Here is a 26,572-nt window from a genome sequence, read left to right as displayed (position 1 = left end):
TGTACCAGGGGCTGTAGGCAACAAGCAGGACCAATTCAAATAGTCTACCACAGTGGTTCTCAACCAGGGGTATGTGTACCCTTGGGGTAGCAGAAATCTTCAAGGGCATACATCAACTCATCTAGATAGGTGCCTAGTTTTACAACAGGCAACAAAAAAAGCACTAGCAAAGTCGGTACAAACTAAAATTTCATACAGACGATTACTTGTTTATACTGCTCTATACACTGAAATGTAAGTACAATATTTATATTCCAATTGATTTATTTTAGAATTATATGGTAAAAATGAGAAAATAAGCAATTTTTCAGTAATAGTGTGCTGTGACACTTTTATTTTTGTCTGAATTTGTAAGCAAGTAGTTTTTAAGTGAGGTGAAACTTGGGAATATGTAAGACAAATCAGACCCCTGAAAGGGGTTCAGTAGTCTGGAAAGGTTGAGAGCCACGGGTCTACCAGACCTACAGCTACAAAGATTAGGGCTGTACTCCACCAGGGACAAGACAAAGGGCTAGAGCAGGGCTTGGTAACCTTTGGCACGCGGCTCGTCAGGGAAATCTGCTGGTGGGCCGGAACGGTTTGTTTACCTGCAGCGTCCGCAGGTTCGGCTGATCACAGCTCCCACTGGCCGTGGTTCACCATTCCAGGCCAATGGGGGCTGTGGGAAGTGGCATGGGCTGAAGGATGTGCTCAGTGATTTGAGCATTGGCCTATTAAACCCAGGGTTGTGAGTTCAATCCTTGAGGGGGCCACTTAGGGATCTGGGGCAAAATCAGCACTTGGTCCTGCTAGTGAAGGTAGGGGGCTGGACTTGATGACCTTTCAAGGTCCCTTCCAGTTCTAGGATCTCTCCTTTAATTTTAAAGATTATGTCATGTGATGCAACCTCCCGAAAAGACGTCCAACCACAATCGGCAGCTTTCCCTCCGCAGCACAGAGGGGAGGAGAGGAGACGAGTGGAAAGAAGATGCACCTGTGAGTACTGGCCCCCTCCTGTTGAAACGTGGGCTAAAAGGCCTCCCGTGCTGAAGATTTAGTAGGGGACAAGGGACGTCGCTTATAATACAGGACTGTTGGGACCCACCAGCTCTTATTTGCACCTCACCCCACCCCCCGCGGAGGGAGCACAAAGCTGTTCCATCCCACGGTTAAGGGTGAATTAGAACTCGACTCCTAACACCGGCCGCCTCAGCTGATGTATGACGCACTCTTCGCCATGCCTTGTGGGTATTGTGGTGATGGGCCCGTAATGCATTCTGGGTATTGTAGTCCGGACATTTGATCTCCCTGGGCCGACGCTGTCGGGGTTGCGCTTCCCTTCTTGAGATTCAGTTGGCTGGGCGAAGGTATCCGTCAGTAAATAATGTGCTCAGCCAATCCGAGTGGGCCATGTCGGAGAAGCCATCGTCCAATGGGCCGCCCGCGCTGTGAGCGGTCCACAGTAATTGGTTGTTGTCGTAGAGCTGGTGTGGCGTGATTGGCCCCCTCAAGGCAGTGGGCGGGGTGGAGAAGCCGGACTTGGGGCTCCTCGGCGGCGTTGTCGCCTCACAGGAGCCTTGCGATGGATGTGCGGAAGCGGCTGGCGTTGCTACTCTGCGCCGCGGCGCTGTTGAGCTGTGGCCTAGCCACCGCTGGTCAGTATTTAGGGCCCCGAGGGTGTAACCCCCACGTCCTTCTCCCGGGCGGGGCAAGGGGCTCGTCTCTCCACCGCCTCCCTGCGCGTGGGGTAGCCACCCCTCCGGGACGGCAGCGCGAGGTGCCGGCCTTGGGGGAGAGCTGGGGGGAGGGTGGCGCGGGGATGGGGGCACTGGGGTGGCAGTAGCGCGTGAGGCTTCGGGGAACTCGTGGCTCGGCGACACGGGAACGGGCGTGGTGAGAGGAAGCGAGTGGGCGCGTCGGGGTGGGGGTGGCTGGAAACAGCGGGGTGGCTGATCCAGTGATAGGTGCGTGTGGGGTTAAGTGAGGGTGGGATTTGGGGGGACGGGCGGTGTGGGCTCAGTTGGAGAGGGCGTGTCGGGATGGTGGGGGATGAGTGACGGCGGGGTGGATGGGGTGGTGTAGGATCAGGTGGGGAGACTGTTGGGATGGTGGGAGGATGGGGGACAGCAGGGTGGCTGACCCAGCGATGGTTGTAGTCTGGGGTAAGGTGGGAAGGGGGTGTTGGGATGTTGGGGTATAGGTGACAGCAGGATGGATGGGGTGCTCTGATGGGGAGGGGAAGGGGGATGGGTAACAGTAAGGTGACTGACCTAACTTTTGGTGTAGCATCAGGGGGAATCACATGTCAACACCTTCTAGCCTTCTGACTCTGGTTTGCTGCTGGTGAGGGACTTGTCTGTTTTGGTAAACTGTTTTAGGGAAGGACTGAAAAACATCATGCTTCAGTTAACACATCAACTGCCCCAAATCTGTTAAGTCTTATGTAGAGTAGAAAAAAGGTGTGTTTATTTTTTAAGTATGTTTGCAAAGTGCTGTTAAGGGGGATCATGGAAGGTGTTAAGCATTGTCCACACTGAGTGCCAACATTTTTAAACACCTTGTAACCAAAATGTGCTATATATATTTTTTTTTATTAAAATACCCTTTTCCCTAATTTAGACATGTCCTTACTCAGTAAGCAGTGCTGGAGTTTCTTCTGTTAATAAAACATCTCTAGTGTTGTAAGTGTGCATAATACAGCCACAGTGCTTAGTTATGTCATTCCAAATACTTATTTCTTGTTGATTACATTGTTTAATTTGTCTCTTTCACATCCTCTCAGCCTCCAGTTCACACAAACATCCCATGTTTTTACATACAGATGCTTCAAAGGATGTTAGCTTTGGCTACGGAGGCTATGACTGCAATAACACTTTTGTTGGTAAAACTTTTGTTGGACAGGGGGGTGAAAAAACACACACCCTGATTGACAAAAGCACCGGTGTGGACAGCGCTATGTCGGTAGGAAATGATCTCCTGCTGACATAGCTACCGGAAATTGTTAGGGGTGGTTTAATTATGCCGGCATAGAACAGCTACACGGGAGACCTTATACCAGCACAGTTGTAGCAGTACAGCTGTTCCACTGTAATGGCCGTATTGTAGATGTAGGCAAAGACGGCTTCACCTGAACTTTATGGGGAAAAGATCCCTCCAAACGGGGGCTCTTTTGGAAGATTTGTGATCTTGGAAGGTGTCACTCAAGAATATGACCTCACAGTCAGTCTGATAGGTTTTTGGTAAACAAGTCCTAGACTTGTTGTCTTTTGCATATGCTACCAGTTAGTGCAGGGGTGGCCAACCTGTGGCTTCGGAGCCACATGCGGCTCTTCAGAAGTTAATATGTGGCTCCTTGTATAGGAACCGACTCCGGGGCTGGAGCTGCAGCCGCCAACTTTCCAATGTGCCGGGGGGTGCTCACTGCTCAACCTCTGGCTCTGCCACAGGCCCTGCCCCCTCCCCTGACCCTGCCATGCCCTCGCTCCTTCCCCCTCCCTCCCAGAACCTCCTGCATGCCTCAAAACACAAAACAGCTGATCTGATTGGGAGGTGGAGGTGCTGATTGGCAGGGCTGCCGGTGGGCGGGAGGTGCTGGGAGCGGGGTGGGAGAGCTGATGGGAGGCTGCTGACGTATTACTGTGACTCTTTGGCAATGTACATTGGTAAATTCTGGCTCCTTCTCAGGCTTAGGTTGGCCATCCCTGAGCTAGAGGGTTAAAAAATTAAGGTTGCCTTGTTCAAGGACAACTTGGATCTCAAATACTGTTGTCACAGCTTTTGTAGATAATATAATTGGCCACCTGCGTGTTTCCCAAAGTGTAGTACAGAAGCATCTAGCTCTCTGAAGCCAAAAAGATAACATAACCCCACTTACCCAATACACTTGCTATCTACCACTTCTCAGAGTGCTTATAAAGAAATTAAAAATGAAAACTGGTCTCATCCCACCACATATGAATCAGTCAGTTGTACATGCAGGATATTTAACTGCATGTGATTAGCATGGCTGATATGCAGCATGTAATTTTTTTGACAGGGCTGTGTTCTCTGAGTGTGATATCCTGGTAGTTGAACTTTAAACCTAGTACTCAAGGGTTTTTTTAATACAAAATTAAATCATGAGTATATTGAAGGTATAATGAATATCCTCAACAATAGGGTATATTTAAAACACATGGCACTATGTATGTCTGTTGGCCGCCCTCTTGGCTGAAATACTGGGGATAGATCTGGGGACATCCAGAGCTAAGAGCAAGAACAGCTAAACAGCCAACGCTCTGTAGCTGAGGGCTGTAACAACTCATATCCTCTGTGGATCAGCACAGAGTGGGACTTGGAACACACATTCACCTGTGTATTATGTATTGCAGAGTTTGATGCTGTCATCAAATTATAATTTTCAGATGCTTAAATTAGGTACAAACATCTATAATAAAATGCATAGGTAATATGTATTTGGTTTATTAGGTATTGCTAAGGGGTTGCTATGGCTAAAAATTGGAATGGTCATCATGTCCACAGCTAGATACAGCTTTGAATGTACCATAATGATTTTTGGCAGCCACTGTGATCCTGGAAAGGCATTTCTTAACTAACATTTGCTTTAGAAGGTTATTTTGTGAACTGGTTCTGGCTTGTGATTGTTATTATTGGATTATCTGATATCCTGCAAAAAAATTGGTACCTGAAACATTCTTTGACAGGGTCCAGTACAAGCCTAGAGGCTTGGTGTTGAATACTAACTCAGTTGTTTTACGCTTGGAGCAGGCCTCCCAAGTGGATATTTGAATTCCTAAATACTCACCCATAACTTCTGGAGGCTAATCCTAAATCATCTGGGTTGTGGAAAAATGATTTCTGAGAAACCTCAAATTCAAATTCTTGAATCTACAATTTAATTGTCTGGATTCAAGAGTTTTTGATAAGGTTTCTATTTGGGTACATAGCTTATCAAGTACTGTCTTTGGTCTTGTAACCAAGACTTGTAATCCTAGTTTGAAATCTTAATTTAATGAAAATCTTAAACTTTGCTCAAATCAGTAATTTATTGGAGACTTTCATGCTTGCTGTTAAGCCAAGAAAAGTGTTAGGCCTCAAATGAATGAGCCTCACCATCTGTTTATAGAATAAGATGTAAATTTGTTTGCTAGAGAGTGTGCTTTACATGAGGACTCTCTTGATGAAGCTCAATCCAGATAAAATTGATGAGATGCTAGTAAATCAGGGGAAGCAACTGGAAGATGTGGCAAGGATTATATCTACCATTTTGGTTGAGGTTCTGTACACACCACTTGTTGTTAGAGTTTGCAGTCTCTGGTGGTGTTGGGACTCCCCGCTGCTATTTGATGTAGAGAGAGGCTTATTTTTGTTTAATCTGTATTGGGTATGGAGATCTGGTATGGCGATATCTAAACAATTATTTAGTGGGGTCTTGAAAAAGACTGTTCCAAATCATTCCCTCCTTTGTTGACTTTTTTGGGTTCTTCTGGGTATGTTTATGGAGTATAATACCTGTGTTGATGTGTTGGTTTATTTCATGTCTCAAAGAGTCAGAAATAAATCTTGACCAGGTATTACTGATCTTCCTGCAACAAATCAGTTCCCAGATTGTGGAAGTACTAAGGGAAGGCATGATATTTCATTATTTTGGCTTCATAAGTGGCTTCCAAAAAAAGTCTGTGTAAAATACAAATGCTGAAATTGCTGAGTCTAGAGATGTGTTTCTGCAGACCTTCATATACAGTTCTGGCTGTTGTTTTTTACCCACCACTTCAGTCACAGTATTGTACTTGCTAATGCTATCCATTTGTTTTTAATCATATTCTTTCTATGTAATATGTTGACAGTCCTCCAGTGAGAACACTTAGATGGGTTAAGCAGGGATAAAAGAAATCTGATTCTTAATTATGAAGGTTTAATAGAACCATGGGTTTATGGGAAGAGTATTTATGTATTTATTTATTTACTGTTTATGTTTGTACTTGCACACACATTCAGGTTTCACATCATTTGCTATTGTTACATATTGGAAATGTTTCAGTTGTACTTCAAGGTGTTCTGGTATTTGTGAGCCATCAGAATAATGTTTTTTCCTGCTTCATTCCTTTTCACTAAAATCTCAAAACCAAATAACTGTCGCCTAAAATTTTATCCTTTATTCTTTTGTTGTTGCATATAACTGTTGCTGGTCTGATTTGAGGCTGTGTCCTGCACTAGTTATGCTGAGGATGCAAGTTTGATTCCTGGCTTGTTTGTGGGATTTTTGTGTCTCTCCTTCTCTCCCCCTCCCCGCCCCCAGGTATTTTCCATCCTGTCTGATAGAGGAGGTGTTCTTGCTGCTATGCTGTGCTCGTACAGGCTGACTTGAGTGGGAAGTGGTATGCTGAAGTCTGTTCATACAAAAATAAATATTCCCTCAAAGTTCCTAAGCCCCAGATCTTAATTTATAGAAGGGGACCGCTGTAGAGGTAGCTTTGGAGAAGTTCAGCCAGTAGTTCGAAAGGAGTTTGAAGAAACCTTGAATGTTACCATAAGAGGACTAATACTGACTGACTACAGTTTTTGCAGTGCACTAATGGAATAGTGGTGGGACAAATAACTGAGTAGGACAATTTGAAACTAATCTTGCTGAGGCAACAGCCTGAAGTGACAGTTACTGAATCACTGCATGCCTTGTGATTGGCTGTAATAAGCATGCATTGTGTACAAACTTGGTTCAGGTGTCTCTTACCTGAAGTGCATTTTGTGTCAAAATTTGGCATAGTCAGAAAAATGTATCTATGTGAGGAAAGTCATTTTTTTTAATGTTTCATGTTTGTTTATCCTCTCTTTTTTTCTTAAATAAGTAAAGGCCAAATTCTATTCCAAAGTGTAAACAATCAATTACCCCCCAAAAATGAAGGAAATGTTCCCAAGTTAATAAAAACACACACAGCCCTGCACTGATGGTCCATTACTGAAATATCTTGGGTATTGATTGGGTTGTGTGGTATTGTTCAGAATTTGGAGCATTTACAAAAATCTGGATGGAAAAACTTAATTCTCAGAGATAAGTTGGGCCATTCATGAGGCTTTAGCAGATTCCTTATGGCACTACTAGATCTCTGGCTATTTCCAAAGGATGAGTGGCCATCTTAACCTGTAATTTTAATGCGTTTCTAGACTAAACCTTGCGGAATTTCTCTGCTGTTGCTGACTCTCTTCCACAGCTTTGCACATTGACACCTGAGTTGTCCTTTTTTTTTTTTTTTTTTTTTTTTTTTTTCTTCTGGAGTCTGGGCTAAACCTGTCTGACCTCTGGTGGTGGTTTACCCTTAGGTGGCCAGCACTGCACAACTTTTTTCCTAATTTCTGGTTCCTCACACAAAATACTAAAAAATCTTACCCTGTCCTTGTTCCTAGAGGTACTTCTAATGTGAATAGTGTGTACTATCAGTCCTCCGTCATTAATAGGTTGGGTTGACTTGAGCGTGTGAGTGCTTAAAAGAAGTGGCAAAACAAATAATTAATCCTCATGAAATGCCTCATACTTAAGTCGGTAAAATTTCATTTGGGGTACAAGAAGGTTCAGGGCTGATGAAATTTTGCATTAAATTTCTAACTAAAATGTTCTGTTTGTCTTGTATTGTCGGCTCATTACCTTTTAATAATCTGCACTATCCCTCCATTTGCTTAAAAAATGGTAGGATTAATTTCCAATCAGCCCTTTCAGAATTAGCATCTATAGCACTAGGCAACCCTTCAAACAGATCCAGCAAATGGTAAGTGACCCACTTTTTCTGAGCTTGGATTTGCATTTAGAAAAGCAAATGAACAATTAGCTCTAATCACTGTTTGGCAAGTGCATAAACATTATAATGTCTGTGATTCTATTCAATGGGCAAACATTGGTTAATAATTCCCTCTTATTTCCAACAGTGACCTACCACTAGCCCCTCATTAACACCTCCAAAAGATCGTTTTTAATTCTGTCTAAAAGTAGGCATGCTTTTAATTATAACTGTAATGTCCATGTACTGTTCAGCAGTTCTGTGTTAAGAATTGTAGGTCTGTAAATGATCCCTTTGCTGTTTGCATTATCGATTATCACTGCAAGTTAGTCCACCTAATTTAACTGGAAAATCATTTAAGGGCCCAGTACAGCTAAATAAATTAACTTTGCCTTTTTTTTAGCAGTCTGGTTTGGAAAGAACATCTGTGTAACAGCCTTTTAACTGTGTTATACCTGCAGCCTGTTAACTTAGAGCTGGTTTCTTCTGAGAGAAGCTACATGATGCAATTGCAATGAAACAGTTGAATTGTTTTGCTTTTGAGACAAAAACAAAACAAAGTTAGTCCTGGTTTGTACTACTAATTCCCTTCACCCTTCCCACCTTCATTTTACATTTGTGTCCCTATACACATGTAATTGTTGTTAATTTGCAGTGGTAGGTCACTGTTGGAAATAAGAGGGAATTATTAACCAATGTTTGCCCATTGAATAGAATGTGTATGGAGGGAATACACCCTATTAAACTATTGGTATTTTGTTCTGTTTGTGACTTGGCTTTTGTATGACTTTAATCAAGAGACTTTGACATACAATTAATAATCAAAGAACTAAAGGAGGGTAATGTAATTAATCAACATAGATTTATGGAAAATAGGTCCTGTCAAACTAACTTGATATTTTTGAGATTATGAGTTTGGTTAATAAAAGTAATGATGTTGACTTCTGTAAGGTGTTTGACTTGATACTACATAACATTTTAATTAAAAAACGAGAACAGTATAAAATTAACATGGCACTTATTAAATGGATTAAAAACTGTCTGATAGGTCCCAAAATGTAGTTGTAACTGAGGAATCGTCATCAAGAGGGTGTACTTCCCATGGGATCCCGCAAAGATCAGTTCTTGGCCCTGTGCTATTTAAATTTTTTATCAATGACCTGGAAGAAAACATAAAATTATCACTGATCAAGTTTGCAGATGACACACAAATTGGGGGAGTGGTAAATAATGAAGAGGACAGGACACTGATTCAGAGCAATCTGGTTTGCATGGTAAACTAGGCGCAAGCGAACTGTGTGTTTTTAATATAGCTAAGTGTATACTTCTCGGAACAAAGAATGTAGGCCATATTTACACGATTGAAACTCTATCCTGAGAAGTAGTGACTCAGAAAAATGATTTGAGCATGTGGTAGATAATCAGCTGAACATGAACTCCCAATATGATGCTATGGCCAAAAGAGCTAATGCAATCCTCAGATGCATAAACAGGGGAATCTTGTAGGAGTGGAGAGGTTAGTTTACTTCTGTATTTGGCACTGATGCAACTGCTGTTCCAATACTGTGTCCGATTCTGGTGCCCACTATTCAAGAAAGATGTTGATAAATTGGAGAGGGTTTGGAGAACAGCCACTAGAAAAGTTAAAGGATTAGAAAACATGCCTTATAGGGATAGACCCCAGGAGCTCTATCTGTTTAGCTTAACTAAGAAAAAAGGTTAAGGAGTGACTTAATTGCTAAATATTTGTTCCCCACGTAAGTCCTTGTAGATTGTAATGTGCTCTTCAATCTAGCAGAGAAAGGTATAACATGATCCAGTGGCTGGAAGTTGAAGCTAGATGAATTCAGACTGGAAATAAGGTGTACATTTTTGACAATGAGGGTAATTAACCATTGGAACAACTTGCCAGGAGTTGTGGTGGATTCTCCATCACTGACAATTTTTCAATCAAAATAGAATTCTAGGAATTGTTTTAGGGAAGCTCTCTGGCCTGTGTTGTACATAGGTTGACCTGATGTCCCTGTAAAATCGGGACAGTCCCGATATTTGGGGCTTTTTCTTAAATAGGCTCCTATTACCCCCCACCCCCTGTCCCAACCACACTTGCTGTCTGGTCACCCTAGTTGTACAAGAGGTCAGACTATATGACCACAATGGTACCTTTTCGCCTTGGAATCTATGAATATATATACTACTAAAATATACAATGCCAATTAGCAATGAGGGGCTATCAGTGCTATTTTAAAAACTTTCTTTTAGGAACGTATTAACTGATATTTGATGATTACAGTGAATCTGCAGATGACACCTAAAGCTGATGTCCTAACCAGTTGTTGCCGTTAAAAATATCCTTGTACTTGTAAAGCATTAAATAGTATTGTTGACATCTTCAGAGTGTTTTGCAAGCAGTTAATCCCATTGTATTGTAACTTGACCATCCTATTTCAGTTTCTTCCACATCTGTAAAATGGGGATAAGTGATTTTGCCCAAGGCCATAGAGGTTGTCAAAGTCAGGATTAAAATGCAAGATGGGATAGGATTCCTGACTGCTAGTCTGTATTTAGAACACTAGGGCCATGTCTACCACGTATGTCATCAAAATCTATTGTTGCTTAGATTTTGCTGGCGTAAGTGGTAGTGTGCACAGGGCTATGTTGGAGGGAGAGCTTCTCCCACTGACATAGCTACTGCTGTTTGTGGAGGTGGTTTTATTATGTCAACGGGAGAGCTCCCATCAGCATAGAGTGGCTACACAAGCATTCTTACAGCGGCTCAGCTGCATCAGTATAGTTGCTCTGCTGTAAGCTTGCTAGAGTAGACATGGCCTAAACTATACCGCTTTCAAAAGTGAAGATGTTAATCTGAGTGTCCTACCTAAACTCCAACTGCTAATTACAGTCTGCTTCCTAATTTCCCCAACATTTTCAAAACAGATATTGGATTCTTCACTTTCTTACCTAAACTGATGTGCAGTTTTACTATGCGCTTCTAAACATCCATTGCATGTCACCATGAAGGTGCTGCACTCCAGTAGTGGGAGAAGTAATTGCAGTGTGTGAGATTGTGAGTTGAAAAGCATTATAGTCTGCTTCAAAATGGAAAATACAGCTAGCATTGCTCCTTTCTTAAACTTTTAAGGTGCCTTTATAATTTCCTACTGCCATTATTGAATCTGCCATGGCAAGGCCTGAGTGGTTCAGGAATGAATCCTGGTACTTATCTTTCCTGACAGGAAGTCAGACTAAGCAAAAGAGGGCAAGGAGCAACTTCTAGTAGCTGACTTCTAACACTGGCTATTGCGTGGCAGTAAACTGTAGTGGTTCCCAGATGGTGTCAATAGAATCATCAGAGCTGTGAAGTCAGTAAAATGCCATGTTCATCGCAGTTTCCATCACTTGTTTAAGAGCTGTTAGGGATAGAAAATCTGCAAGTATTCAGCCCCTTTGCTGCAGCAGAATGTGATGGCCTTCTGTTGGTTTTCCATCAGCACATCTTTGCTTCAAAGGCAATGTGTGTAAGTTAATAGCAGAAATGTGTTTTATTCCATATGCTGTATATATAGCAGCCCTTAAGTGGTTAATATACTTAGCACTTCAAATAGAATTTTGTGTTCAAGGTATCTAATAGCTATTATGTTATATAAAACGTACCTAAATTGACGAGAGTAAGGTTTGTCTCTCTGAACTCAGCCTGATTCATCTCTTCTGCAGCACATTAAATTTCCTGTTTTAAGGGTCTGCAATGCATAATCTGGACATAGTAAGGTGAGTTAAGGACAGACCAGTAGCTTTAACCCTATTTGTCCTGACTCTTGGTTTAAGTGAAATATTCAATGTTTTAACACACTGCTGTATTTTGGGGGGTTATCTTGTATTTTTGCTTGTGCAAGTTGTATTTTATGTTTAGGTATGATACAATGCTCAAGTCTCCTCTCATACTTGGGAAGGTCCCACATCATGTGTGACAACGCGAGACTCTTGGTCAAGGAGATTAGTGCAAACAAAAAATAAGAAAAGTTGTTTACAATAGTGAGTGTGTCAACTATACAGGATCTAGGGAAAATCAATATGAGAAATACAGGAGTCTACAAAACACATTTGAAGCTGCTAAAAATAGATCTATGGAACAATTCTATTTCCCTCTTACCTGAGATCATAAAAACAAACAAGACTATGGAACTGACCTGTGTGTTCTAGAGTTCCTTGTCCTTCTGCTGTCTTAGAGTATAACAAATGCCTCTTTCCCCAGGGCTGAACAGGCTTTGACAGTTCCAGCCTGCAAGCAAAGAACAAAGTTTGGATCCTTGTATGGCAACATAATGGTTTAGTGCCCTGATAACTTGACATTGTTCTATTTGAATGAATAAATCTCCACTCTGAGGCTTTGAATATGCTGGCCTGATAAACCACATAGGCACCTTTCTACCGAGAACCATGTTTAAATATATCTAACTAAAAAGGTGCTAACATGGCTTTCCTGGTCAATGCCTTTTGATGATTAAACTCTCTGGTTGGCAACTTAAAAGTTGATGCTTCTTAGCAATTCTAATTTAAATGCCTTTTAGATGTATGAGCGAACTCTAGAGCTCTAGTATATCTCAAAAGAGTAGTGCTAAGCAATATTGTTTTGTTCTAGCTAACTTTATTGCTTTTTATTTAGGTAATAATACGTTTAAAATAGCTTCTGAACTAAATTTTAAAATTCTTTACAGATGAAGAAGGAAGTCAGGATGAGTCATTAGAATCAAAGGTAAGCAATAAGTCTCACCAAATAACGCATTCCATTTTCTTCTCCCTCTTTGTGGGACTACTAGAGTAGGGTTTCTCAAACTGGGGGTCAGGACCCCTCAGTGGGTCATGAGGTTATTACATGGGGTGCCAAACTGTCAGCATCCCCCCAAACCCTGCTTTGCCTCCAGCATTTATAATGGTGTTAAATATATAAAAAAGTGTTTTTAATTTATAAGGGGGGGGCACACTCAGAGACTTGCTATGTGAAAGGAGTCACCAGTACAAAACTTTGAGAACCACTGAACTAGAGCAAGGGTCTGAAAATCCGAACTCAATGGAGTCTGTTTAGAAACTGCCACGAACTTGCTATGTGACCTTGATCAAGTCACTTAACATCTCTGAACTTCAGCTCACCTCTCTGAAAAAAGAATATTTGTTACCTCATGCATTGAGGGTTTAGTTAAGTAATACTAATAAAGACCTATAGAAGTATTAAAAATGTAGCATATGTAAGGCTACGTTTTAGTCACGGGTATTTTTAGTAAAAGTTATGGACGGGTCACAGGCAGTAAACAAAAATTCATGGCCCATGACCCATCCATGACGTACTATATACCTCTGCCTAAATCTGGGGGAGGGGGAAGGGAGGGTGGGCGCATGGCCTGGGACCCCTGCTGGTGAGGGTGGGCGCTGGCAGGCTCCCTACCCGGCTCCTCGGGTTCCCTGGAAGCAGCAACATGTCTCTCCCTCAGCTCCTAGCTCAGCACGCTGCCCCCACCCCAAGTGCCGGCTCTGCAGCTCCCATTGGCCAGGAACTGTGGCCAGTGGGAAATGCGGGGGCAGTGAGGCAGTGCACGGAGCTAGGAGCTGAGGGAGGGACATGTTGCCGCTTCCGGGGAGCCCCTCAAAGTAAGCGCCACCCAAAGCCCTCACTCCCTCCTGTGCCTGTGCCCCAGCCCTCAGCCCCCTCCCAAATGCATCCAAACTCCTGCTGCTGCTGGGGCTGGGCGGAGGGGAGCGGTTGCCTGAGACTGCCCCAGCAGTGGCCAGTGCGGCTGTCCCAAGGACTGCCTGAGCTGCGCAGGCAACTCCCCAGGCCAGCCGCACTGGCTGCTGCAGAAGCCACGGATGTCCCGGAAAGTCACAGAATCCGTGACCTCCATGACAAACTCACAGCCTTAAGTATAAGGAGAGCTGGTTTAGTGCAAAGGGAAGGTTGTTTTCCCTTATGGTGCACTCTTGAAGCACCTTTAATCAAAGTGCTTTAACAAACACAAATTTGTTATAGACTTACAGTATATCTGTATAAGCCTTACAGTATATCTGTCAGGTAGGTGATATACCTGTCTTACAGGTGAGGAAACTGAGGCAAAGAGACTAGGTGGGGTGAGTTATTTTCCACTTCTTTCTCCCTCCATATTTGGCTGTATTAGAGCTAAAACCCATCAATCTTCAATTCTAGTTCTTTGTTCTAAAGACCACTTGCCTTCTAATTTTTCACTAATATTAGAATATAAATGGAAGATTTTAGGAGAGAGGAAACAAAGAATTGTGGTCAGAGGGTGATAGACTTGAAATTTTGTTGGGAGCACTAATATTACAAAACTGATAGGACAAGTGAAGTCCCTTAGGAAGTTTTCAATTACATGTAATAGAAAAGCCTGTTACAATTCAGATGGAATTGAATCTGAATTCCAACTGTTGGTGGAAGACAAGACAGTACAGGAAAAGCTTTACCCTTGTAAGGAGAAATTTCAGTCTACTTAGCTGTTTGACATTAGAATAAAGGATTCCCCTTTAGAAAGCCTTATACAGTCAGCTCTCCACTAAACACTTGGGTCCATGTGTCCAAATTTGATTTTCCTGTGACTTGGGATAGTTTGTTCTCTTAAGTACAAAGGGAACTAGTCTCCCCTTCTGCTATACTTCCAAGACTGTAGTTGAGTGCCTTAGCTTTAAACAGGTCATTCCAAATCAACACAAATGAAGCTCCATTTTTCACATAAGCTGAAGTGATGTACACACAATCTGCATGAATGAAGAGCAACCAATTTTGTGAGTTTTGGGATATCTCCATTGTGGAAAGAGAGGTGGTTTTTTTTTTTTTTTTTTTTAAGAATTAAAGGGGAACTGGGGATTAGGGGCTGAAAGAAACAATTCAACACATTTACTTCTCACTCTTGATCTTAAGGTAACATATTAAGTTCAAAGTGACAAAGAGTCCTGTGCACCTTATAGACTAACAGACATATTGGAGCATAAGCTTTCGTGGGTGAATACCCATTTCGTCAGACGCATGTGACACATGGTTATTCACCCAGGAAAGCTTATGCTCCAATACATCTGTTAGTCTATAAGGTGCCACAGGACTCTGTCGCTTTTTACAGATCCAGACTAACATGGCTACCCCTCTGATATTAAGTTCAGTTTCCTGGTAGGCTTCATAAACTAAAAAGGGATAGAAATTGAATAATAGTAGTCAATGAGCGGACTAGTCTCCTAAATTCTGCTCTCTTCTTCTCTAGACTTCCTTGCCTTCAGAAGAACAGGTGGGGGACCACTCCACAGGAACCCGTGTTGTGGCAGGTCAGCTCTTCCTTGAGTCAGAGGAATCAGACTCTCACACTGAAGATGAAGAGAGCTTTAGGAGCCAAGAAGAGGAGAAAGGGAGCATGTTGGAGGGGCTTGACTCGCTTGACATGTCAGACCTATTAAATGAGAACTTGGAAGATGTAGAAATGCAGAAACCAGGTAACTTTGCTTGAATTCTGCAGGCTTCATAAACCAGTAGCAAGAAGCAAAATCAATCTGGAAAAATTTGGGAGATTAGTGGGATCCAGAAATAATCTTCATTTGTCTCTATTGTCTAACTGAATAGAGGGTTTCAGAATGCAATGGTCATTGCAGCCTTAATTTTCCCTACTGTAATGTTGGCTAATACCTATATCATTTACTTCAGATGCATTTTAAAATGTTTTCCATAGTTTCTGTTGATTGCACAGCATAAGAAAATTCACTCAAGTTAGTGAGAGTGCCTTGCTCCTTTTTCGTTTTTCACAATTTGTGAATGGAGAGAACAATCCAAATCCTGAAGTTCTAACATGAACATGACTCATATCTTCTTACTTTGAAGTATAGATTATGATCTAAAGCTTTTCTCTCCCCAGAAGTAGTCACTTTTTTGGCCTGATTATAGCTTTGTCTTATGGGGAGGAGGGGAAAGACTATAAGTGGTCCTTTTGTTCTGGTAGCTGATTGTATGCAGGTTTGAGTTAAATTGAGGAGAGTGGAAGCAAACTTTGACACTGAGGCAACTTTGTGCATTGACAATCTCTCAGGAGCTGTAGGGCAGTACCCTATTTCATATAAACTAGGGTAACTTTTCAATTAAAAATACACATAACCATGCCTGGTTGTTCTCAGATCTTCCAGGGAAACTGAGTAGGAATTTCTTTTAAACTCATAATGAAAAGTTAGAGTTCATCTGATTGATATCCTTGCCTTGCCGCTGACATTTGGGTATCCCTGACATAGGCTGATGTACATAAAAAGGAAACAACATTTTTAATGTGCCCAGAATAAACTAACTTTTACTCTAACCTTATGGAAAAGGGTGATTGCATGGTAACTTAATGTTTAGCTCAACACTTTGTCCCTAGCAGTTCTTTTCATATGCCTTTTCACAAATGCAGATTAGCATGGTGAAAGGAAGCAGTAATTGTGCAGAACTACCTCTAATAATATCTGCTAATCTCCACCGGGTCTATTTTTTTTTTTTTTTTTTTAAAGCATAAAGTGACTTCCTATAAAACATCAGTAGCCTCTTGCTAATACAAAATGCTCTACACTTTTCTTGAGCACTTGTATATGTTGCTGTAGGTGAGTATGACATTGTACAGAGATGAAAGATACTAATTAAGTGGAAAAGCGAATAAAAAGACATTTTTAGTAGTATAAGCAATTGTTGCTAGCCTTCAGATTCAAGCATCATGTTTAGTCAGCCAGGCCTCTTAACTGAAGGTGAAATTTCATTAAGGTACTTTGTATCTTCCCATCATAATGCCATGAAAGGGCTTTGTCTTCACATTGTTCAAATCTGATCTGTAAAAATGCCTCAGCTGGTTGCCTGGAACATTCCCTACTATAGCAAGATAGCTGAATCCCAGACTAGACTGTGTGCAGCCGCTTAGATTGTCACCTGAGTAAATATGCTTATTAGCCCATACCTGATATCTTAATATGTATAAGTTTATAAATAACTTCATCTTGTACTTGCTTCTCATACAAAGTTCATGGTTCCATTTTTTTCCCGTAACAGCACTATCACAGTGTATGGACTGTAGCATCTTGCATTCTTTTAGGTGTTAGTAAAAACAACTGTATGTGGGAGAAACAAATACTGTGCCTGGATTTAAAATAAAAACAAGAAGATGGGTGGGGGGAAGGAAATGGGATATGACTAGCTGAATGTTTGACTACTAATATCATAGCTATGCAATAAGGTGTGAGAGAGGCAGTTGTAAACTAATGCCATCATCTAAAGCGCTACATGATTTGCTTGGTGCATTTTATGTGTTTGTTATTTGCCATCCTCTGAAGCATCCAGTATTTTCCACTGCTAGAGGCCAGGAACCAGACTTGATAAATCCAGTAATTTGATCTGGTATGGCAAATCCTATATTCATTGAACTCTAGTCTTGGCCTGTAAAAAGCTGTTGAGTTCCAAGAAGGTGAACTGATGAGTGGAGGAGGGGGAAATGTTCATTGCTATTGGTTCATATGAAACCATCATTTGTCTATTTATGCAACTTTGAGAGAGAGAAGTTCTTTACCAGAGTTTCAGTTTTACACTACATTTACCCAGCAGGTGCAACCTAAGCTGACTTAATTTTTTTCCCCTTCACTGCTATGCTATGTCACCAGTACTTAAAGACCTTTCTAACTTCATAGACTTTAGCATAGTGTTATGTGAAACCAGCGTAGGGGGATAATGCTAAGTAAATTTAGGATTCTTATAAAAAGTGAATGAATATTCTTCCATAGCTTTTTAATTAACATGGTTATAAGGGGGAGATACCAAAAAAGTAACTTTAAAACTTAACCTTGACATGGAAAAAATTGTCAGACCTTCCAAAATAATAACTGCAATACAGACAAAATCCAAGTTCTCAACCGGGCTGATGCCAAGGTGCTGAGTTTGTTGGTCACTTATTGTGGACATCTTTTAGTTCAGTACTTGAGCAGGTAACAATAGAATATACCTGTAGTCAGTTTAATTCTGAAGACTACTCCAGGATTGGCAGTTACTCATGACTGTTGTGCTAAGTCCCTGTGCCATAGGTGCTGGAGCTGGCCAATAACTGTGTGCATATTCTGGGGAAAAATCATTCTGCCACTAGTTAGTGTATACTGTTGGGCAAGCAACTAACTTGCTCATATGTCATTGTCTTCCCAAAAATGAAGTCTTTGGAATTGTCCAGCATAGCAGTGTTCCTAATAATTCTAGAAGACCTATATGTAAACAACTTTAATTTTTTTTATAGAGGAGACTTAAACCATACCTATAAAATAATGTATCTATAAAATATTATTGACAGCACCAAGCATTCAAAAATCATAAGTTGGGTTCACTTTAAAAACAAAAACAAAATTTAAAGTGTTTTATGGCTTTCTGGTTTTTGAGCTTTCAGGGGGTCATGTTTTCAAGCTTTTCTCTCTAACCCTGAGGACTAGAAACTTGCATTTTTGTTTAAAGTAAAGTTGAGTATCTTTTATTCACGACTCCAGGAGCTGGGGGTTTAATGAAAATACCAAATTGTGAGACTCACAATTTAATCATGAGAGTTGGCAGTGCTTGTAAAATGAGAAGCTTTAATGAAAGCTAATAAAAATGTCGTCCATTTTTAAAAAATCCATAAAAATTCAGTGAGATTTAGATCTAAATATTTCCCTATGATGTTAGAGACTCAAACTGCAGTATTGCGCAAGTTAGTACATGAGAACCAACAATCAAACTTCCTATAACCAAATGTCAATCTAATCAGTCTTTCTCATTGCCCTAGCTGAGCGAAGTGCAATACAGGAGCAAGTAGTATATGGGCACTGGAAACTAAATTAGATTTTCAAATTCTAGCTTTGATATCTTAAGACTTTTAATAATCTAAAACTGCTAATAATATAGTAAGGATAACATTAAAATGTGAATCTTATTTATCAAATATGTCCCTTTTTTATTTCCCTTCTTTATAGTGTTGCATGAATAATGAAACTGCAGCTTAATGAGTTTGTCGTAGTAAAACTCAAAAACCTGGCATACAGGGAACAATCCTCTGTGGTGGTGAACAGTTTGTTTGCTACATGTGTGTGAGAGACAGACTCTAACTTGGGGAGAAATCAGGAGAGAGATCTCATTCCTGGTGGGTTTGTTTTTTTTTCTTTTCAGTTTTAACAGCCATCGGAGGCACTGCAGACAGTGAGCCCTGCCACTTCCCCTTCCTGTTCCTGGAGAAGGAGTATGCAGAATGTACTGCTGATGGGAGGGAAGATGGCAGGCTTTGGTGTGCAACAACCTATGATTACAAGAGAGATCAAAAGTGGGGCTTCTGTGAAAGTAAGTAGCCAGATACATTTCTATTTTCTTTCATCAAAGAATATTTACTGAGCTTAATGGTCTCCTTATCCCTTGTGAGCAAGTGTCTCCATAAACATAAGGTTTGCACAGTAGAAGTAATGGGAAAGGGAGAGCCATCCTAGTGACATAGATAGTGTGGGAACAGCTATCATGTGGTACTCCCGTTTCCTGGGCTCATGGAAACTGAAAGTGACCTTAATGGGTACAATTTAAAAGTTACATGGGGAATTCACTGTATACTTCCCACTGAAGTCAGTGGCTTGCTGCACAAATATGACCCTTTTGTCTCTTGCAGAAAGGAAGCCAAAACATGTGTGTTCGAGAATATTTTATCTCTTTTTATCCCCACCTTCCGGGTGGATGACTTGAGCAGCATGGTGATAGCAAAATAAATGAAAGACTAGGCAAATGCACAAAAAAGAGTGGCTATAAAAACCCAACCGCCCATTGAGACAACTTTCTCCCTCATTGCCAGCACAACCTCTGTATCTTGTCTTGCAGTAATAACATCATGTGTAGGGCTCTACCAAATTCATGGTCCATTTTGGTCAATTTCACAGTCATAGGATTTAAAAAATTGTAAACTTCATGATTTCACCTATTTAAATCTGAAATTTCAGGGTGTTGTAATTTGTAGGGATCCTGACCCAAACAGGAGTTGTGGAGGGATCGCAAGGTTATTGTAGTGGGGGTTGCAGTACTGCTACCCTTACTCCTGCGCTGCTGCTGGCGGCTGCACTGCCTTCAGAGCTGGGCAGCTGGAGAGCGGTGGCTGCTGGCTGAGAGCCCAGCTCTAAAGGCAGAGCTGCCGTTAGCAGCAGCGCAGAAGTAAGAATGGCATGGTATGGTATTGCCAACCTTACTTCTAGGCTGCTGCCTGCGGAGTTGGGCCCTCAGTCAGCAGCCACCACCCTCCAGCCGCCCAGCTCTGAAGGCAGCTGCGCAGAAGTAAGAGTGGCATGGTATGGTATTGCCACGCTTACTTTTGTGCTACGGCTGATGGGGTGCTGCCTTCAGAGCTGGGCGCCTGGACAACAGCCACCACTTTTCGGCCACCCAGCTCTGAAGGCAGCGCAGAAGTAAGGATGGCAACACCACGACTCCCCTAAAATAACCTCACAACCCCCCTGAAACTCCCTTTTGGGTCAGGACCCCCAGTTTGAGAAATGCTGGTCTCCCCTGTGAAATCTGTGTAGTAGAGGGTAAAAGCACACAAAAGACCAGATTTCACGGTCCGTGACGCATTTTTCATGGCTGTGAATTTGGTAGCGCCCTATGTGACCAAGGAAGAATCTGCCATGAAGGCCAGCAGAAACAGATGTTTAAGAGACCAGCCTCTTGCATTTGATTAAACCACTTATCTTTTTTTCTTTTTTAGCTGAAGAGCAGTCTAATAAGAGAAGACAGATGCAGGAAGCAGAGGATGTTTACCACACTGGGATGAAAATCCTTAACGAGAGCAGTAAAAAGGCACAGAAGAAAGAGTAAGTCCATGCTTGAACACTAACATAGGTCTTTCTTGGGAGAAACAGATGACTTGGTTTGGTATGATGTCTTGTAACCAGGAAACAGCTTAATGAAACACTGGATTTTAGACTTGAGTGATACTAGAAGTTATATAGACTTAATTTTATATAAATCAGTCATGTGGCGTTGAGAATAAATGGTAATTGGAGAACATTCACAGGAGCAGAAACTCATGACAGCTTTCTTTGAGTAGATCCACAAAAAGTAGCCAGACTTTTTCTAACATGTGTTCAGATAATTCTAACAATGTTAATTGTGCTGCTAAGCAGTGCAATTCTCTACTTCAGCACAACAGCCATTGTTTGTTTTTCTCTAGCCATGTAACAAGAGCTGGGCAGGAGGAATCTGTTTTGTGTTTTTTTTTGTTTTGTTTTTACACACACAATTTCAAGATTTTTTTTTTTTTTTTTTTTTTTTAAAAGCCATCCTATAGCAGGACAAACCTAAAACCTTTTGAAATCTTTAATGAAAAACAAGACACACACCCCTCCCCCGCCCCAGCAACAACCTGAGTAGCTAATAGTCCAGTTGTTAAGGTGCTCACATGAGATGTGGGAGACCCAGGTCCAAGTCCATGCTCTTCCTAGTGAGTCCTTAACCACTTGTCTGTGGTTTCATTGAAGCTGCCATGTTTACATGAAAAGTTTTTGACAAATCAGCATTTTCTGAGTTAAAAATCAGAAAAAGACTTTGTCAAAAAATTCCTGGCCCTCTCTATACCTTACCTACACCTAGAGCATGAATTGTAGACCTTTTTTTGTTGTAACATGTGGCACCTACTTAAGCAGCAGAGAGGAATATCTTGAAACAGCCCCTGCAGGATGTAACAGCTGCCCTGATATGAACTCTAAAAACTCAAATCTGGATTCACTGACATTTGACATATCCAATGCGTGTTTGGCACCTTTGACTCTCCTCAAATCTTTTTCCCTTTCAACTCAGGATCCCACTGACTTCTTCAAAGATTAGATTAACAAGATTCAGTAGGACCTTCTCTTCTCTTGCTTCGTTACTATGAAAGCACTATATATAACTGCAAAGTATTGATTATATTCTCTGTACTAGCTAATTAACTTATTTACTACAATTTAGTTTTGTATAACATAAATGAATAAATGCAAAAGAGGAAACCAAGGAAGAGCAAGGGTGAGATGAAACTCTCATTCTGCTCAGTCTGGATTCTTTGTGCTCCATCCATCTAGTAAATCCAGTTACCACTTCATGTCTACTCATGACAATGTCTCCTTCAGCAGCAATGTCAAGTAGTTCCGACTTACTGTAATACACATGATTTATAGTATTTACAATAACATCTAGAGGCCACATTTAAGATCAGGGCCTCTTGTACTAAGGCACTCTACATAGACACAATAAGAGACAAAGACCTCCAAAAGTTTAGTTTGGGCAAGATAGAATGGGAGAAAGGAAGCATTATTCCCACATTACACATGGGAACTGAGGCACAAGAGGCTACGTGATTTATCCAAGGTCATGCAGGAAATCTTTGACAAAGCCAGGAATTGGACTCTGAAAATCTGGTTCCAGTCCAGTACCTTATCTGTAAGATCATCCTGCCTCTTGTGCTTTAAATATTATAGGAATTAGTAGTGGTGGTCTTTCAGTTTCAAGTCACTATACTCCCCTTTCTAAGGATATTAAACATAAGGCTACAAGAGAGTGGTGCAAAAGAAACCAAAATGGAGCCTGAAGCATAAAGATTTATTTACAGGGGAAAAGGAAGAAGTCCAGAGAATGGGAAGGAATATGGAAAGCAAACAAATAGGAAAAAAGAAAGAAGTGAGACAATTTCCTTTAAACTCTTCAGGATAGTTTAGTATCTTACACAGATTAAAGTATACAAAACAATTTTTTTATACATTAACCTGTTTAAATGATACCTTTTGGGGAATCAGTGAAGAAACCTTTTGTCTGTATTTCAACCATGGATCTTGCAAAATCAGCAAAACTAATTTAGCAAAAAGGCCTTTTCCCAAAAACTTCTCATGGTTAATCTGGCCACTTCATTACAACAATAACTACGTAATCATTTTAGCCCAGTATTTGTATGGAATCCGTTGGTGCTTTTAGTTTAAATTGATTTAATATTGAAGTGAATCAAGATAGTTGAGCTAATGCCTTCCCGTTTTTTCATGCGACCTATGAAACCATTAAAAAACAGTGGTGATGGTAACTTTACTTTTGTCACTAGATCCTATGTCTGGTGTCTTCCATTACCAGAACAACAACAGAAAAAAAACCTCTGTAGTGAGCAGGTGTCTGACTCTGAACTGTTAAAAAGGCTCATCAATAATATTAATTTATATGTTAACAATGTATGTGGGGGATTGTGAACCCATGGATATGCTCTTAATTTGGGTTTAATCATGTGAGGTTTTGAATATTATACTGTGTTTAAAAAGGAAAATGCCTGCGAATTAGGTAGTGGTAGATATAGAGTGGCAATTAGGACAGAGTGAGGCAGTGAGAAGTTTCCTCTGTACCTTTTAGCTTTACTGATAGAACTTGTTTTGTTTGTTTAAAGGTGACTAAACCTTTAATTACATTCTTCTTTAAGAGCATATCAGTATCTTCTGAAAGCAGCTGACATGAACCATACCAAGGCAATGGAAAAAGTGTCTTATGCTCTATTGTTTGGGGATTACTTGAAGCAAAACATCCAGTCTGCTAAAGAGCTGTTTGAGAAACTGACTGAGGAGGGATCTCCTAAAGGGCAAACGGTATGTATGCTCTAAAGCAGTGGTCTCCAAACTGTGGGAAATGCCTGTCTAGGGAGGTGCAGAAGAATGTTTGGGGGGACGCAGCGGGGCCTGGGCCATTCCCCCTGCGAGTCACGGAAGGAGCACCACTCAGTCCCACTCTGCTTCCAGCTCAGCCCCGATCCAGCTGTGGCTCCACTTCCAGCCTCAGCTGCCGGCTCCTGACCCCAGCCATAGCTCCCAGCCACAGCTCCGCTCCCAAGGGGGCACAGTCAGATTACAGTAGGGGGGGCACTGCTCTAAAGGGAGCTTTGTTTAGCCTTCATGTTGTCAGCTTCAGCAATGACCAAGGGCTGGATAAGCCATGAAGACTGACCTCCCTTCTCACCTCTAGAATGGGATGAGGAACATTGATGTGGGAAACTGACTCTGCTTTTCCTTGGGCTATAAATGTTCTGTGGATAAACAGGACTTAAGTCTCTTGGGCTGCAATCCAGCACCTTTTTTGCTCTTAAATAAATCTGACCTCTAGAACTGATGTTTTGACTTAATGACGTTTAGAAGGAAATGTTTGTTTGTTTGTTTGTTTGTTTGTTTTACACCTATGTGTAAGTAGCAAGTTCTGATCTGCTCATCGCTTTAACTAACTACCAGCTTGGGTGTAGGTCAGGAAAATACAGGCAGCTACAATTTGAAGACTTTTTAGACAACCAAATATCTTTTTAACTTCTGAGTCAATGGCCCGGTGTTGTTTGTTTGGCTATGGGATTTCCATAAAGATAACTGCTAATAGTTAAGCTCTTTCAAGGTTATGTAGGCTACACTGGGAATTTGACATCTGTTGGATGAAACATAATTGCCCTTTTAGTCACAAACATACATGTTTTAAATGTTCTAGAATTGTTGACCTTTTGGTTTCAAAGGCTGTAGGTATCAACACAGAATTTTCATTAAATATTTACACATACACTTTATGCAAGGTGCAGATACCTAATTTTGAAGGAAAGCCTCATCCTGACACTTTAGACTGAGATGTTTTTTTCCACCTCACACTTCTCTCCCTTAATTTCTTTTGTTGCCTCCATCCACTTCCATTTCCTCTCAGACACCTTAATGTCATTAAAGTACCTGCTCTAAGTAGGAGGCTGAAAAATAATTTTTGTAGTTTTTGTTAGAATGTCTTTTATAAAAATATACAAACTTCTGGCAATGGAGTGGAACGCAGTTATTCCTATAAATATAACCATGTGCATATACTAATCACATTAAGTGGGATTTTTTTTTGCTAGTCTAAAGGAATTATGCAGTCTAAACATATGACCAGTAATGTATTACTTCAAAGATATCTTGCCCCAATCAAGTAAACTCCCTCACTCCACTCCATAACCTAATTCAACCCCTCCTCCTGGGACAATAAAGGAATCTTGGAGCATGCTGTGTGAAGTTCATTCTCTTAATATCCATGTTCTGTCATACGAGTGGAGGTGATTCAAAGGCTTGTTAGCAGCACTGAGGTTTGTTTGTAACTTGTCTAAAGGGTAGGACTATTTGAATGGTTGTCTAAATGAGTGCTGTTCTCCTTCCCTTACTCCCCGGCCCTGCATCTGCAGCTCTGAATATCTTGAGAGCAAATGACAAGCAATAGAACTTTTTCAGTGACTGTTATGGTGTAGGGCTGCTGAGTACTGGAAATTTCAGCAGGAACATTTGTATCTTTTTTCAGTTTCTAAAGACTGTCTGTCTACAAGAAAGAATTCTTGAGGGAGAGAGCTAGTGCATAGGCCCCTTATTCACCTAGCGTACGGGTTCTCAAACTGGGGATCAGGACACCTCAGGGGGTCGTGAGGTTATTACATGGGGGGTTGTGAGCTGTCAACCTCCACCCCGAACCCTGCTTGCCTCCAGCATTTATAATGGTGTTCAATATATTAAAAAGTGTGTTTAATTTATTAGGGGGGTCGCACTCAGAGGCTTGCTGTGTGAAAGGGGTCGCCAGTAAAAAAGTTTGAGGCCCACTGACTAGCAGTATTCATACTGCAGTACCATCACAACCATCTACACTGGAGGTTTTTAAGTGGAATTACATATTAGTCTTCATTTCAGGACATACACGTTTTGATCGTGGGTACAAATGTCTGTAGATTAGTATTTGTAAACCTGTTGGCTATCCTGTCTTCACAATTTCAGGCAGTGAGGTCCAGATCAAGACTGATGCATGATTCATGACTGTGTTACTTCTGTGTTACTTCTGAAATCCTGTATGCAGCCATCACTGATGTCTGTTGCAGCCACTAGCTGATCAGTTTTCTGGTTTTGGTGGAATGATATTAACTGTTCACTGTAGGTGAAGTCTCTTGATTATCCTAACATGTCAAACTGTGGAAGTTAACTCTTATATTTGCGTGGGACACTGTATCTTCTGTGTTCTGTCTCTGCTGGCCCACACAGCTGTACCAGGTGGCAGAGCTAGAGCAGTACTTATTTTTGTTTTTTCTTCAGAAAGTTCTATGTGTCATAACTAATTAGATTTACAATCGCAAATGATTACTGCCCAGCAGCAAAACTGATCATATACAAATAATGAATTAGCTCAGCCAACCAATAAATTAAAGCAACACACCTGCCCCCAGGAATATACACTCAAACTCTGCCCTGGCCGGATTTATGTCAAATAGATTTTGCAGCATACCTGAAAATCCATCAGCTCTGGGCTGATTTGAACCAAGGTGGGGAGAAAGTTCCACAGTCCCAGAGCCTTCTTGGAGAACACCCTGCTGGCAGCTCCTTCTCTGTATAGAACTTAATTTTTTGTATAGAGCATTGAAAATTAAGTAATCCTTGCAAAACACTCCAGGTGAGAGAGAAGTTATTTCTGTTTTACTAATGAGAGAACTGAAGCATAGAGGTTAAGGTGCTTGCTTAAGGCAACTCAGCAAGTTTGTCAGTCATTATTAGATCTCTTGAGTCTTTGGCTTGCAGCCCTACGCTCCGGGGGATACCAGACAACATTGCCTCTTCTAGAACATAAGAGAAATCCATAGTAGCCTACTTGACCTTGGAGAAATCATGTACTTTATATTTAACAATAAAACATGTTGCAGCTGAATTAGACGTGGGGGTTACCCAAATAAAGTGGACTTTTTGGTCTGCTTATATGCACTCAAGTACCTGTTATGTTTTCCAGGTCACTGCAGCTTCATAGCAGTACAGGTCTC

General features: G+C 41.2%; 1 protein-coding gene and 1 long non-coding RNA gene across 2 annotated transcripts in view; one reads left to right on the top strand and one right to left on the bottom strand.

The window, feature by feature from the left end:
- The first annotated feature begins 1,518 nt into the window (after nucleotides 1–1,518).
- SEL1L (SEL1L adaptor subunit of ERAD E3 ubiquitin ligase) overlaps nucleotides 1,519–26,572 on the top strand; it is a 48,050-nt gene continuing 22,996 nt past the window's right edge. Inside the window, exons 1-6 of the mRNA XM_054025022.1 lie at nucleotides 1,519–1,634; nucleotides 12,464–12,501; nucleotides 15,008–15,233; nucleotides 18,925–19,092; nucleotides 20,492–20,597; nucleotides 23,216–23,378. Coding sequence (XP_053880997.1) covers nucleotides 1,562–1,634; nucleotides 12,464–12,501; nucleotides 15,008–15,233; nucleotides 18,925–19,092; nucleotides 20,492–20,597; nucleotides 23,216–23,378 — 774 coding nt within the window. The 5' untranslated portion in view covers nucleotides 1,519–1,561. The remainder of the gene's footprint in view (nucleotides 1,635–12,463; nucleotides 12,502–15,007; nucleotides 15,234–18,924; nucleotides 19,093–20,491; nucleotides 20,598–23,215; nucleotides 23,379–26,572) is intronic.
- On the bottom strand, nucleotides 8,768–26,210 carry LOC128835497 (uncharacterized). The gene is made up of 3 exons (XR_008444662.1): nucleotides 26,047–26,210; nucleotides 11,936–12,027; nucleotides 8,768–8,908 (listed from the first exon to the last, which is right to left on the bottom strand). It is a non-coding gene; the product is annotated as an uncharacterized LOC128835497 (long non-coding RNA).

Source organism: Malaclemys terrapin, chromosome 4 (assembly GCF_027887155.1).
Source record: "Malaclemys terrapin pileata isolate rMalTer1 chromosome 4, rMalTer1.hap1, whole genome shotgun sequence".
Taxonomy (NCBI): Eukaryota; Metazoa; Chordata; order Testudines; family Emydidae; genus Malaclemys; species Malaclemys terrapin.
The sequence above is the reverse complement of the archived record's forward strand: the minus strand, read 5'-3'. Positions and strand labels throughout refer to the sequence as shown.